General features: G+C 39.7%; 1 protein-coding gene across 2 annotated transcripts in view; it reads right to left on the reverse strand.

Moving 5' to 3' along the window:
* Positions 1 to 606: 606 nt before the first annotated feature.
* Positions 607 to 15741, reverse strand: part of AQP1 (aquaporin 1 (Colton blood group)) — a 60260-nt gene continuing 45125 nt past the window's right edge. For both annotated transcript variants that reach the window (XM_053937420.1, XM_053937412.1), the window contains 3 exons: positions 4220 to 4384; positions 4017 to 4097; positions 607 to 2525 (listed from right to left, as the gene is read on the reverse strand). In XM_053937420.1, the coding sequence (XP_053793395.1) occupies positions 2346 to 2525; positions 4017 to 4097; positions 4220 to 4384 (426 nt within the window). In that variant the 3' untranslated portion in view covers positions 607 to 2345. The remainder of the gene's footprint in view (positions 2526 to 4016; positions 4098 to 4219; positions 4385 to 15741) is intronic.

Consider the following 15741-nt stretch of genomic DNA (forward strand, 5'->3'; position numbering starts at 1 on the left):
TCATTATTTTAATGATCATAAACTAGAGCAGCTAATATGGTGCAGTCCTATCACAATCCAAATGGAAAGAAAGTGGTTTTTGTCTTCACAGATTTGGCCTTTGAAGCATAAAAAAATAAGCCAAGTCCTTTGCAAGGTGTAGACTGAGGAACAAATTGTCAATCTCACATTTTTCGGCACCATTAACCCTTAAGTTACCTGAAACCTGTCAAAATAAACTATTTACTGCAGGTGAGTTCTGCAACTGTTCTGGCTTTCTCTCTCTGGCACCGAGATTCTGTAAGGCAAAAAAGGGTTAATTTGGAGTCAACAGAGACACTGGGATAACAACAGATAAAATTGGAAAGATATTCTAGAAAGTGGGTATAAGATCCTGGTTCTCTGCTTCATTTCTAAGTATAATTTGGAAGAGTTCACTTCCAGTTGAGGGTCTGCTTTGCCCGCCATAAAAACAAAGAACATTCCTTTCCCTAAAGGGAAGCATCAAGTGAAGAGTGGAAAAGTAAAAATTGGCACAGTCTTACAGGTGGACACCTGAAAAATGGTGCAGAAAATTAAATTGCATTACATGACAAATTAAAAATGAAGAGTCATGAACAGTTCATATGTTAGCACAACTGATTTTGTTTATTTTTAAACCACCCCAAAATCCAATCATGCTCTATGTACATAGGCAATACATGGGATAGCACACCAAATGTAGACAAGAAAGATAAAATATATTCTGGTTTATTTTGCTGGTGATTTTCATTTTTATTCTTTTTTCATTTTCCATCTGCTCAAGTTGATTAAATGGTCCAACCCATACAGATTCCTATGCCAATCCTACCTCACCTCCCAGCCCCACACTGTCTCTCAGAGAGGAGAATCCATCCAATTACCTCTGGGGGTTTTTGCTGAATGCTGGAGTGTGCTGATTTTCCATCAGTTCCTCTGGGCTTCGTTATTGAAAATTGTTTAGTGCAGAACAAGTTTATCAGCACGTGTCTGCTTTAACTATATTCTATAGTTAGTAGGTAAGACCAGCTAATGCTTTGAGTTACTCAGGAAATCATAAGTAGCACACACACACAGAAATTTAAACAGAAAATAATCTTCCATGTCATTTAGAGTGTTAATTTTCTTTCTCGTTTCCAGTGTTGTTTATTTCGCTAAGCACTGCTGCAATTCTTTCCGCTTATGCTGTTATTTTCTTACAAAACAGTACACTAGGCTTTCTGTATAAAACATATATATAAACATTTATATATATATATATATATAAAAACCAAAGCAACCACCCCCAAAATGGACTTACAGGTATTTATTTGTCCCTCGTTAGAAAATATACCGTGTGTTCATCTGTTTGTGGTCCCTGAATGTCACAGCGCTGGCTATTGGAGTAGGGTCAGAGAGAAAGGGGACTTCTTTTCTCTTTGTTTTGCTTTAAATCACACGATGAATTTCACAAGGCAAACAAAAACAGAGCAATCGCAGGAGCCATCAGATCCTGTTTACACACTGGCACCACGTCACTCTTGTTGCCATTGTTGCTACTCTCCAATTTGAATTCTAGTTATTACTTCCCAGGAATTATACCGACATCTTTTTGTCACCTATATTCTCCCCTCACAAGCAGCTGGATGCAGGTCCAGGGAGAATGAAGCACTAGAAAGTCTGAAAGATCCTGTGACTCTGGAAATTCTTACCCTGCCTAGCTTTTCTGGCCCTCTTTCTCAAAGATGATCAATCATTTAGGAAGTTATGGGTAATTTTACATACCAACTAATCTTTAGTAACCTTTCCTTCCAAAAGATGCTTTCGGACACTGATTTAAGACTGTTTCTTCCCCATTCATTGCTGGCATTAGATGCCAGCCTTGCATTTTTGTATAAATACTGTTTTTTCAAGTGTAAGGCCTCCATTATTGGTACAGATGATTCTCTGTCCTCAATAACTATTCTTTCAGGAAACAAACTGGTCATTGGAACTATTTATCATTACTGAGTGATGTGGTGGGAGAACCCCCCCATGCTAAATACACCTCAAAATTGGGTGGTACCAAGGGAAGGGTTACATTTCAGTTATTTAGGTCATGCAAAGGCGACCTAAATAAACTTCACCCCAATTTGTTTAGGTCATGACTTCTCAATCTAAAGACTGTAATTGAAAAACCCCAGATATAAAAATGCTATTAGGATCAGGGGTAAAAAAAAAAAAGGAAAACTGTATTGAATTACAAAAACAAAGTACTGCTTGCTGGTTTACAAAGAGTCTATAACACTGATAAAATCTTCGGAAACCAATGTGCTGCTTTTTTTTTTTTTTTTTTTTCTTTTTTTTTTCCCCTCTCTCCATGCCCTTCTTTATTTTGGCTTCATTTCAACCCGGGAGTTCATGTCATCCCCTTCCAGGTCATACTCTTCTACTTGGCCACTGGTCCACACCTTCATGCGGTCGGTGAGGTCGCTGGTTCTGGGTGCCAGGATGAAGTCGTAAATCAGGGCAGCACTCGCTCCTCCAATGATTGGGCCCACCCAGAAAATCTGGAATACAAATCCAAGCCATTGCATCAGGTATCTCTGTATTTGAAGCTCCTCTGAGGATTTTCACAGTGAAATTTGCAGCCTGCCCACCTGAATGTTTACTTAACCACGTGGCATAAAACCAGGAATTTGTCACCATGAGTCGGTGATAGACCCAGAGGTGAATAACTGCAACTATGCTCTCAAGTTGTGATATTTAAAATCAGTTGCCTACTGCTAAAACATCTCTGCTACTCCAGATAGAGTTGGCAGGAGAGCATAATTTTTAAAACAACAGGGCATTAATTTCCATTCTCCTATTAAATTCCAGTGATAGGTGAATTTGAAAGTAATATTTAACAAGGACTTAATTAGGAGCTTAATTTGACCCTAGATGCTGCTTAGCTGGTAATATTGCTGTGATTGAACTGGCCTAACCACTGAAGAAAATTAAAATTTAGAAGGAGAGGCAATAAAAGGATTTTAGTAGACAAGTTGATTTTGTTAGAAATAACAGAAGATATGGAAGACTTTGCAGGGCCAAAGCACTACTGAGTGTGGCAACTCTTTTATTTAGCAGTATCAGTAGTTTCACACAAATTATTACCTCTATCTTCTTCTGTCTCTACAAAGGATAATAATTTTCCTATTAAATTCTGAAAATATTAGCTCCTCAGTCACTTCCCTTTAGTGTCCTAATAATAATGCTCAAGTGGTAAACACTGCCAAACTTTCCCCAGGGTCCTCCTTTTATGCTTTACTCTTTATATGAAAATGGAATCCATATCCAAAATTTTCACAACCCCATTGTATTACCACTAATTTTCCACCTGTGCCTATGCAACTGGCTGCCAAAATCATGAGTAGGAGAGTTGGAACAAACCCCATTTTATATATTCAAGAACACATGCTCATTTACAACTTTATAGCAGCCTTCTTTATTGAGCTTTAGTGAAATAAGTAAATTTTTGTGAGGAACCTCATTTTAACCACATTTAAACACAAGGAATTATCTAAAATGTATAGTGTTTCCAGAGCACTTATCCTTGAAAACACATAAGCAAACACTCAGCTTTAAGATGCTGAACATTTTATTAGCTCTTAAAAATTGGACGATCCATTTCACTTTATAAACCTGCTTAAGAATCTTTCAAAACTGGATTTTACCAGATTAAGCAGTAGCACTTTACAAACTTAGTTTAAACAATAAATAGGATACACAGGAGTCTGTGTAATAAGGCTTAAACAATTAAAATGTTTGAAATAAATAAATATAAAGGGGAATAACCAAAGCAAATCTACTGTATTACTTTGAGCACAGAGACTGAATGAGCCTGAGGACTTTTTTTGCCTGAGGGTGGTCAGGATTTAAAGGAGAATATTCTTTGTTAGATGAAATGGAAATGCTAACTCTCTGACTTGGTCCTAATGATACGTGTTGAAATGTTTCTGATCTTGTAGGCTATGTGTTTTCAGAGCCTCTTGTGAGTTCAACAAATTTACTCAACTTACCCAGTGATTTTCAAAGTTGTTGGCGATGAGCGCGGAGCCGAAAGATCTGGCTGGGTTAATTCCACAGCCGGTGTAATCAATCTAGGAGTGGAAAGAGAACCAGAGGTGAGGCAGAGATGAAGCTTGCCCATCACCTCCCTGCTTTCACTGGCCCACCCTGAGGTGGGATATGGCAGATGTAACCTCTGAGGGCTAAAACTTACAGCAAGAAGATGGCCCAAGGCAACAGAGAGACCAATGGCCAAAGGTGCCGATCCCGAGACGTCGTTCCTTCTCCGGTCTGTGGTGGCCAGGACGCACAGCACCAGCTGGAAGGTGGCAATGATTTCAATTCCCAGCCCTTGGCCTGCATTGATTCCCTCTGAAAGCTGCATGGAGACAAGAAGGAAAACGTTATTTCATATTCCCGCATGACTTCAAGCCGTGTAACAAAGCTTTGCAGTATTTCCTCAATATGAAAATGCAGACCTGCACATCCATTTCCCTCCTGGCGTTCCTTTTGCTTCACAGGGGGGAAAATAGGAAGAAATAGAAAAAATTGAAGAGAAGTTAGTTTTGAAACCCTCTCTGCTGTACTCAAGCCTATTTTTTTTTTGATCCAGCATGGTTGAGTGGTTGCTGCTTCAGCCAAAGTGAACACTCAGCCACTGGGCACAGTGAGAGTGGAACTGATCTATGTGTGAGAAACAAATCAGCCAGAGAGACACCTTCAGCAGAGTTTACCTTTCAGAAGTGAGCTGTGGTGCTTTAGGACAGTCACTCATTGCTTCTGGGACTTCTACATTAACATTAAGATATTAATGTTCCACCTATACTGTGAATTAATTGCCTGAAAATATGCCTCTAATGCCACAGCAAATACCCTGAGATTTCCACAGAGTTTATGGGGGACTCGTAGATGTGACAGAAGACCAAAAGTACATAAAACATCTCTAGATATTAATATTTAGTCAATGTATCTCTAATTTGCACAGATAATGGTGTAGTCAATGATGTAGTCAATTATTCACCTGATTAAATGAAGGGGATCATTTGAAAGTTCAGTCTTTTTTTTTTTTTTTTTAATAGATCTCATTTGACTACAGAGAGCTTAGATACCTAACTCGCAGCTGAACTACTTTTTTGGTGCTTTAGACTCAAACTGAAGCTCATTTAACTTCTTTGGGATACATTAAAAACATCCCCAATTAAGGAATCCCAAGGGGCTGATGGGAGTGCTTAGATTTCCTACTGAAGTGGATTATCTAGAAAAACTGAAACAGTCAGGGATAAATATTCCAATGGAATTATTAGTCATGAAATCAGCAGTTTCTTGTAAGTTCTGTAGAGCATATTGAAACCATGGTGTTTCACAGAAATGGACATTACAGAGCAGAAATGCTGTCGTATTTCAGGAGTACTGCTAAAAACTTGTGCCTAACAAGAAACCATGGAGGCAAACCATGTGATGTTATACCAAGTTTTGAGTTCTGCTTTTAATTGCTGTATTCAGTGATGTCTTCACTATGTCAAGGCAAGTCTGTTACTGAGCTGAATAACTTGATGTTAAGCAGAAATAACTTGCTTGCATGGATGGGATGAAACATGAGCTTGGCCACAGGCCAGAGAACTGAGAATGTGAATCAGAGTAGGAAGCAAACTCTGCAAAACTTATATTAATTTGTGCTATCAGTGGGTTATCACATCTGTCAGAGCCCCTGCATTAAAAACTGCTGGGTCATTCGTGGCAAAAAACATAATTACATGTTATTGTGACCTGTCCAGAACAATGAAACCACAGGAAATCCTGCTATTAATCTGATATTCTGATATATGCCCTAATTTCCCCAAAGCTAATATTTGAAAAACCTTAAAACTTAAAGATGGCTAACTGAACCATTTCACTTTCCACAGGCGCTGTTCACATTTCTTGTTTCTTCTCTGTACCAAAGTTTAATATCAAATTCCTAAGCAATGAAAAAAAGTCATTTGAGTCTTTCCTCAGAATAAATCTGATTTTTAAATCCTGCTGTTCTGAAACACTAATAATGTATTTTTATAGCTGTTTCTTTAACATGCAGGAGCAATATCCTCTGAGTTGGAAGTGGTTTATCCACAAATAGAAGGGAATTCTCGTTGAAAGGATGAGTGTTTTGGTTCCTTCAGCATCCACAAAGTAGAAACTGAAATCCATTAATGAAACTTTCATCATTATTAGGACTTACATATGAGAAGTGTGAATCTGACATAAATGCATCCATATAAGATGCACTTAAAATTGCAGGATCTGGAAATTCATGCTTGATATCTCTGAATTAATATTTTATTGCTTTTGTAAGTTTTAAAAATAAACACTTTTTTTTTTTTTTTCACTGTAGAAAGAGTAGGATTTTTGTCTCTCAACAAATTAGGCTTCCTGTGAGTTTCCTTGTATCAAAACTAATTTAAGAATCAGGACTATATACACTCTGGAAAATCTTATCTCACATTTGGAAGGCTAAATGGCCAAACCTAAAAGCCAGGTAGCAAATAAGTGACTGATGTGCACATGCCCAAAAGCAGATAAGAAACCAAATTCTTTTCTATCACAATAACCCCAGAGAACCCAGAGCTGAGGTCTGACGCATCAATGTTAGCATTTGACAAAGCCTTGACATTTTAAAAGATTAAACACTGGCCAGCCATTGGGCTTTCCCTTCACTTGAAGGGCTTCTATAAAAGACAATAAGAGCAAAATTATTCTTTAAAAACCTGTGATAACCCTTATCTTCGAGAGGCGGAAATCATATTCTTCCTTTCCCTCCAGGAAAAACACATCCTACAGCTGACGTGACTTGAGGTCATTCTCCCTGCTAATCAACACTTATTGATGGGCTGTGTGGAATCAAAGAAAACCTGGAAATATCATAGGAAACCTTTTGCTTTCCTCCAGCCGGGTAATTTTACACAGCCTGCCAGGAGCATTAAGATTCTACTGTGAGAGCAAGGACTCTGGGCCGTGCTCCAAAATGGGACAAACCCAGGCAAACCTTGGATGTCCTGCTTTGCTGGGGCCTGTGGATCTGCAGTGTGCAAGGGTAGGATAACAGAGAATTAATTCTCCTCCTTATCAGAGGTAACTTATCACTGCAGCAGCAGCCTGGGCCATCCATGGTACACATGGAACAGCACCAGTGATCACCCAAGCACACCCCAGAAAAGCTTTAGAAAGGGAATAGGAAGGTACATTCCCTTCTGTCAAGTTAAAATATACATGTACATGTGCATATTTATATTTATATATATTCATATATAAATAGATTTATAGATAAAATATATTTTATATTTATATATTTATATTTATATTTATATTTATGTTTATGTTTATGTTTATATGTCATCCTCATCCACAGAAGATTTGCAAGTCTTACCCAGATAACATTTCGCACCTTTTGAATCTGCTGGTTTAAGCCCTTGACAGAACACAGGGAGGCACAACCAACATGAATTTATCATCCCTTGCCTGTATTTTCTGTATGTTATTCAGGTTTTTAAGAAAATCTTGAACTTTTGTATAATATTTTGTAGAATACCAGACTCCAGAAGCTTAAGGCTTGTCTAAAGCTTGATCTGAATTTAGTAGGAAGCAGTACCACACATTAGAGACCTGACTAAGTATCAACAGCTGTTCTTAACATCTGCCATTCTGCTACTGAGAATATCCAAAATACAAGGTGACCAATATCTCTGGTTCCTAAACAGATAAAATAATGCTTTGAAACAAGACACAGCCACTTCTAGTGCAGTGTTGGGGTGAAGAGGACCCTTTCCAGTGACCTGTACCCACACTGCAATGTCTTTTTCCCTGCACTGGTACCTCTTACCAGTGGTCACATAGATGTGGGCTGACACTGCATCTGTCCTTGATGTATCTGCTGGGAAATCTTTAAAATCTTCTCTTTGCTGTCCAGTAATGCTAATTAAGGTAACAGAAAAAAATGTCAGAGGGCAGAGAACAGCACAGCAACTCCCTGAGCTTTTCAGGCTTCAGACCTGGGACACTTGAGGAGTGGATTTAGTGCTTAAAGGAGCCAAACATGCTCTAAGGGGTTAAATGAAACACACAAGTCCATATTCATCTCCAAGAGAGTCTACATAGACTTCTTTTCCTTTTTTGTTCACATGAATAATTCCACTAAACTTCAATTCTAACATCAGTGTTTTGACAGAAGAAGCACCAGAAAGACACATAAGAAATGGGCTGAATCATTGGCAAGATGTGAGAGTTGTCTGTGGACACATTTATCGGATCAGCTGAATCAATCTTGGCTGCATCAGCTTGCAGTGAGTAATTCTCCCTCGACCTCACAGCTCCCAGAAAAGAAGCAGAACATGTAGACACCCCAAGGGAGGTGCATCCTCCTGTGAGCTGAATTCCACCATTTCCAGCCTTAATGATCCCATGATTAATAATTTTTCCTCCAAGTTCACTGTGAATCTGAACAAGGTCATGGAATAAAAATCTACTGGAATTCAGTAAATGTACAGAAGTTACATCTCATTCAGAAAACTCCTGAGATGCAACTGATTGGAAACTAAGGAAGCATTGAAGGCACAGTGGCTCAAGAGACATTCAAATGAGGAGTGTTAAACCCCAAAAAACATTCTAGACATGAACATGAGAGCAGTTAGCTGAGAGGAGCACCTGCTTTATGTCTTAGAACATGGGCAGTGGCCACATCGCTTCCAGCTCTCCATAACATCACACAGGAGATAGGAACTACAGAATTTGTTTCCCAGAAGTGCTCTTAACTGCCATGTTTAGCTGACTGACTCCCACAGCAAAAATTTGGGCAAATTAATGGTATGTTTTCTTTCCTTTTGATTTTTTTTTTTAATTTTTTTTTTTTTTAAGGACAGGATATTTATAAGTTGTCCGCCTTCGGAAGAGAAACGGGGACAGGAAATTAAACTGGCCCAAGGTAAACCCCACTGTGTACTTCTCTAGTGGCTTCATATTTTTCTCATTACCAGTGAAAGTATATCAAGTTCAAACCTGTTTCCCGTTACATGGATAAGACACTTTGTTATGCAAGGTGGTTCCATCACATGGGGCTGAGCTCCCTCTCATCCAACAAAACCTTAGCCCAGGACTGGAGCTTCCAGGGCCCAGCTTCCTTTCATATAACAGGGATTAGTTTCTCATTGCTTCAGGAAAAAAAAAAAAAAAAAAAAAAAAAAAAAAAAAAAAAAAAAAAAAAGAGGCCTCTTGTATTGCAGAAGTCTATTTTTTAGCAGGGGAATGCCAGCTTTCCCCATTCTTATGAAACACCAGAGCAAGCCCTGCCTGCTGGTGTGGTTTGGAGGGAGAAAATTTAAGCCACAGCATTTTTAATGGCTGGGACTTCTCTTCCTGGCATATCCTCACCATCCTACCTAAATGTCTGCTTTGGCAGACATTTTTCTTAAAATTAGCATTTTATTCAAGTAAATTCTTGCTGTCTTACAGCATTTTCTTCTTCTAGCTTAAAATTTCCCTTCTTTGACTTTCCTTCTTTTACTGAATAAGGAAAACTCTTCACAATAGTTTAGATGGTTCATTGTCTCTTCATCCCCTCGTCTTTTGAAATATTAATCATTCTTTTTTATGCCAACTAGCTATCATTTAAGTGTTTGGCTGGCAAAGTTCTTTAGTGAGATGTTCTACAAATGTAATCTCAGAAATTCGTCTCCCTGCTTCCCTCCAAACCACATCCCACTGTCTTGCCTGTCATTTTGTTTGACTTTTCTCACTCCCTCAGCTCCAACTCTGTCATGAGAAGAACTTGATGATTTCCATATTGATAATATACTATTATTCTCCTGGAAGTCTGTCCCACATCTCCACAGCTATAAACCATCCCTTGAGTGATAGTCAGAATTGATTCAGAGACTTCTTCCCTGGCTGTTTAACTTCAATATTCACTTCTACCCTTGTTATTTAACAGTATCACTCTGAAATGGATGTTTCTACACCCATTAATTGAGTATTAGGGATCCAGGAAGTACAAAAGTCTAATTTCTTTAGTAAGGAGAGACAGGCAAAGATCTCAAGAGTTTCACTTAAAATTATACGACAGGAGGACTCAGAAGCTGCTTATAAATTAGCTTTGGATTGTATCCTGCATCAACAATGGAAGCATTCAGCAGAACCTGGGGACAAAACATATTGTCCTCCGCTAGATTATCCTTCCTATAAATACAGCCTTAAGAGCTCTAAAGGGGACTCATTCAATTCCCAAAGCAGAAATCATATTTTCCGTTCCTTGGGCAGCAGACACCCTCCAGGAACGAGGCTAAGCTCCCTCCTCCCACCCTCTGCAGGCCCAGGAGAAATTATCCAGGGCTTTGTGTTTTAGTGCCATGGAGAGAAAGAGGGGAGAATGATTATTATATTAAACCAGAGCACATAAAATTTGTATCTCAGACCAAGACAGGCAGTAAAACTCAGTTCCTCTCCAGGACTTGCATTTAGCACAGATGGTCAGAGACAGACAATTTTTTTTATTTGCACTTTAACTTTTTGATGTGCCTCTGGGAAAGTTGCTTGGGAGAAACTTTTTTTTTTTTTTTTTCTGGTTAAATGTTGCTGCTGAGAAATAAACAACTTCTATTCAGAGGATGAGGAATTGTGAGGTTTTGTATTTTTTTTTCTTTACCCAGCCAAACCCAAGAAAAGAGTTAATATTCTGTAATAGCTGAAGCACTCATTTATACCACAGAGCTGCTTATTATCTCCTCTATTACCAGCCCAGAAGGAGATAGTATTTCAGTGGGGAATTTTGGGCATATCTGAATTTTGAGCCAAGTAGGATCATCCTTTCTATGTTGTTACTGGAATAACACAAACATCACAGTATGGTTGTTGGCAATTTCACCAAATTAATATTCATCTTATATTTCTAGACAAACTCCAGGAAATCTGAAGTTCTCAAAATTTATGAGTCACAAATAAGCATTAAAGACTTGGCATTTCCATGGGGTTATAAACCAGCTCTGAGCCTGTGCAATGCATTTCAGGAATTGGGGGGACAATTCCAGCTCTTTCATTTCTCCACCTCGTTCATCAAGCAAGAATTCCTAACAAAGGAATGAAAAGGGGCCAAACCTGACCTTACCCATTCCAAACACAGTCATCAATGCCCTCAGGAGGAGTTGTGTGTGTAAATGTGTAAGGAAACGTGTCACATTTCTGCTCTGAAAGCCTCCATTGACTCCACTTGGCACAGAATTAGCATCGAGAGCCTGGAAAAGCTGAGTTTTCTCTGACACCTCCCAGTGGTTCCTAGAGAGGGGATGCACAGGACTTGTCCAGGGAAGCACACAGAGGGTTTCTTTACTCCTTTCTAATCCATGAGTTGTGCCTTGCAGAACTCTCAGGCCACATTTTCGCCCTCCTGCTGTTTATAGTTTCCTCCAGGATGCCTGTCAGGCTCTGTATATTTGATTTAACAGGTTGACGTTGTGCCTCAGCCTCAGATCTCCTCAGCTCAATGAAGCTGCAGCAGTCAAACACCAGCTCCAGCTCTGGATGCCAGGAAGATCAGCATTTTCCCATCAATTACACATTAATAAATACTCAGGGCTCAGAATGTTCCCAGCCAGGCCAGAAAAGCCTCCAGGAGACAATTGTGGTACCAGGTAAAGACCCCTCTGTTATTGAATTCCCTCAATTAAGCTGGAGAATGGACAAATAAGCAAAAATGTACTACTGCCCTAAAGAAAACAAGCAATTTCCTCTGGAGACAAACAGGAAATTTTCAGGGGCTATCTTTTCTTCCTTTAGTACTTGTGATGTGGTTTGGTATCCTTGTTTTAAAAATGCTTCACTTAAAAATATCTATACAGACAGTGATAGTTTTTACTATTCTCTGAGTAAAGAAATTTTATTCTCAGCTCCCTGAAGGTTTACATTAACTGCTAAAACCCACGAGCCCTGCTACAAAAGCCTTGATTTTATTTTTTTTTCTTACCATTGCACCAGTTTAACGAGATTTAATCCATAATATTAATTCTCTTGCTGTGGATGTTTCCATTTGTTCTCATGCTGTGGTTCTTGCCATGTCAGATCTTGGTTCAGAACCCAAGCCTATTAATAGATATTTTTTTAAACATTCCAATTAATTTAAATTAAAAATTGAAATTTGGGTTTATCTCATCTGAAGACTCTTTCTGTCCATCTGTCTCTGGTGTGTGAGTGTGTTTGGGGGTGTGCAAACACATAACACACAGAACACCCAAATATATTTGGTGTAATCAGAGAACTCTGTGTAAAGGAAACCATTTTTAATGGTTTATTGATCACTCAGGAAAGCTGGTGGCAAAATGAATTTTAGTTAAATCCTACTTAGTTTGACAGTTGATCTAACACACAAAAAATCGTTCTCTGAGAATCCCACTCCACTTGTATTACAATATTAACTAATTACCAAATTAATAATGTTTTTAGATCTATGGCAACTCATTGTTTTAAACACCCGTGTGCACCCTTTTCAGGGATTTCTACCATTTTTAAGTAGAAATAAATGAAGAGAACCTTTAGTTTGAGGCCTGCAGAGCATTTTCCAAATGCTCATCCTTGGATCCAGTGGCACAAACCCCACTTTGATCTCCTCTCTTCTAGCACAAAAGGACAGGGCTGCAGGAGGGTGAGCACCAAGGGCTTCTCCTTGTCCCAGAAAAGGCCGTGCTGCTGCACCCCTCCGTGCCCCCTGCCAAAATCCCGGGATATGGCTCCCGGGATATTAGAGAGGCGCTAAGCAAATCTTCATGGAAATGGAAATCAGATAAAAAGCTCAGAGATCTGAGATAAGGATTACAGCCATAACCCCAGATTCTCTGGGGGATGGGTGATAACCATCAGGTTTACATCTCAGCCCAGATGTTTCTGCTGTCACTGTGTGAACTCATTAAAAAGAGGCCAAGACCGAGGCCAGTTCTGAGCAGGTGCCTTTCCTGTGTCCCACCTGCCCTGCTGGGGCCTCTCAGTACAATGCTGGCAAGCCTTAAAAGCTCTCTGCTGCAAAAACTGACAGTGAACAATGAGCTATTGTTGTGACAGTCTTTGTTAAGAAATAAAAATCCCAGATCAATGTCATGTACCGGAACCATTTTGCTCATTTTAGAAAGGCAGCAGCTTTTGGTCCCTTGTGAATGTTTGAGTCCTCAAGCATGCAAATGTCCCAGCAGAGGCAAGGCTGGCAGGAGAAGCCTAACCTGGATCAATAATAGGCAGGGCAGAGGGCAGAGACAGGGAGAATGAAGCTCCTCACTCTCCTAGACTTCAGAAAGGCACAAAATATTATCTACATTTGAAAAAAAAGAAAAAAAAAAAAAAAAGGTATCCAAGGATTTTTCAATAAGCACTAAAGGTCAGGATCTCAGCTGCGTGTCTCGTCCATCCAGCAGCACCTCTGGAGCTGCAATTTTCCACAGTGACTCAGAGGAAAAGCAGCATCACTTACTCAGTTGTCCCTCACACCGTCAAGCTCTCAGTTTATTTTGGATGTTCTTCCAACTCGAGCCGGCTTTGTTTAATTGGAGGTTGGAGAACGGGCTCGGAGGGCGCGGGCACAAGGAGACAGGGAAATCACAAGGCAAACACTGAGTCATCCAGGGCAACCAGGCAAGTCCTGCTCCCCATGGTGAGAAGGCCACTGGTGTGGACCAAACGTGGGGAGTGTGGTGATTCCCATGGGGAATCCCCTCTGAGAAGTTTCTAAAAGATGGGAAGCGTCCAATGGGGAATATCAGTATAAACACTTCAGTGCTGACCCACAAACACCAGTAAAAGGTGTGGCAGGTCTCAGTTACACAAAAGGGAATTCCCAGTGCTGGTGCAACATTATGTTTGCACTGGAAATGCAAATTGGGAATTTGTTAGGAGAAAATTCACCAGCATGGTGAATTCTCCCTTAGAGATAAGATCATCTTTAGATGATAAGAATCCACATATCTTATCACATCCGGTTCTCCACTCTCCTGAAGACAAAAGATTGTTCATCTTCCCCAAGTATCTTCCCCAGAATAAGACTGGAGCATGTAGACAGTAAAGGAAAAAAACCTAAAAATCTCCAGCACTGAGGATCCAAGTTGCTCTGATGCTGCTGGATCACAATCCAGCTAAGTGGGAGTACTTATGGAAAGAGAACTCCTTCCCATCCCTGGAAGTGTCCAAGGCCAGGTTGGATGGGGTTTGGAGCAACCTGGTCTCGTGGAAGGTGTCCCTGCCCATGGCAGGGGGCTGGGTCTTTAAGGTCTCTTCCAACTCAAACTGTTCCATGATTCTGTGGCTCTGTGGTGTGCCTTTGGTGAGGCTGGAAGGTCAAAGCAGCAGATACTGGCCTGGTACGAGGAGTCAAAGACAGCCAAGGCCTCCTTTTTCCCTGCCCTTGAGAAATCTAGAGCTGGACATGGGGTGTTTATCCCCAGAGGACATGGCACCCTTGTGTGCACCAACTCTGCCATGGCTGATCCTGATCTGGGGAGCCCCAGGGAGCAGCAGAGACACAGCCAGTCACAGCAGAAATTCAAAGGGTGTTCCAGCAACAAGTAACTCTCTATGCTCCAGGAACAGTATCCATATGAATATTCACCTGTCTTAAAATGACCTTTGAATCCACTGGCCACAGATCTCCTCTGGCTTTTCCAGAGAGCTCCTTAGTTACACAAACAACATTTATCAGTCCACTGGGTGTTTTCTAAACCCAAGCCCTCCTATTTGTTATTCTTGGTTGTTTTTCTTTTCCCTTTATCTACCCGAGCAACGTTACCTCCAGGTCTGTTTTTCTTGCCTACAATTTTTGATCCACTTATAACTTTTAAAATAATGTCTTTCATCATAAACTCGAATGAAGAGTTTTCAAATAGTTTCCAAATTATAGCCCCGAGAGTTAGGGGACACATTTCCTGGCACTCTCATCACTATTTCAAAACACAGAAAACTATGAAATTGTGAAAATTGTGGAGTGGTGTCTGCATTTGTCACAAAATTCTAATTATTTATATATACCTATATATTTAGCTCAGGTTATTATATATATATCTCGATAGATAGATGGATAGATAGACAAATAGACATAAAAATATAAAATAACTTGAGCTAAAGAAATTTTCTGACCATGTTTTTAAAAGTTTGCTAAAAGTTCTCCAGATAAACATGGTTTAACAGCAAATATTGTGTTGTTTTACAGCACAGAAGTCTCTTCTCTCCCCTCTTTCCTGCTTGAGCTCTTTGTTGGTACTGCCTGTGCTGAGTAGTTTGTTCCATTATCCAGACTCCAGATCTGTCCTCAGCAGACAATAGCCAGCTCTACTGGCAGATGAGTGCATTTTGGATCTGGTATTCTCTATTCTTGCAGCTTTACCTAATGGAAACTTGTAATGTGTAGTAGTCCAGCTTCCAAAAAAAAAAAAAAAAGATACAAGATGATGTAAGGAAAAATATTTAAATTTTTAGAAGGGCAAACACACAGCATACTCCTCTTCCAGCTTCTCCAATTCTCAAAGTTTTTACTTTGGAACCCACGCCACTACTAAAATATATTGGAAGTTAAGTGTCTTAAAAGGATTCAGTAATCTAAATACATCTCTGAGTGTTGTCCAAAATGTCTTACTTGGGACCAGCCAAAGTAACTAAAAATATGTCTGTTGACTTAAGCAAAGTTTGGATCAAAATCCTAATGTGTGACTGGTTTGCTTGTCTTAGTGTAAACCAGACCTTAATACT

The sequence above is a fragment of the Vidua chalybeata genome, chromosome 1 (genome assembly GCF_026979565.1).
Source record: "Vidua chalybeata isolate OUT-0048 chromosome 1, bVidCha1 merged haplotype, whole genome shotgun sequence".
Taxonomy (NCBI): Eukaryota; Metazoa; Chordata; class Aves; order Passeriformes; family Viduidae; genus Vidua; species Vidua chalybeata.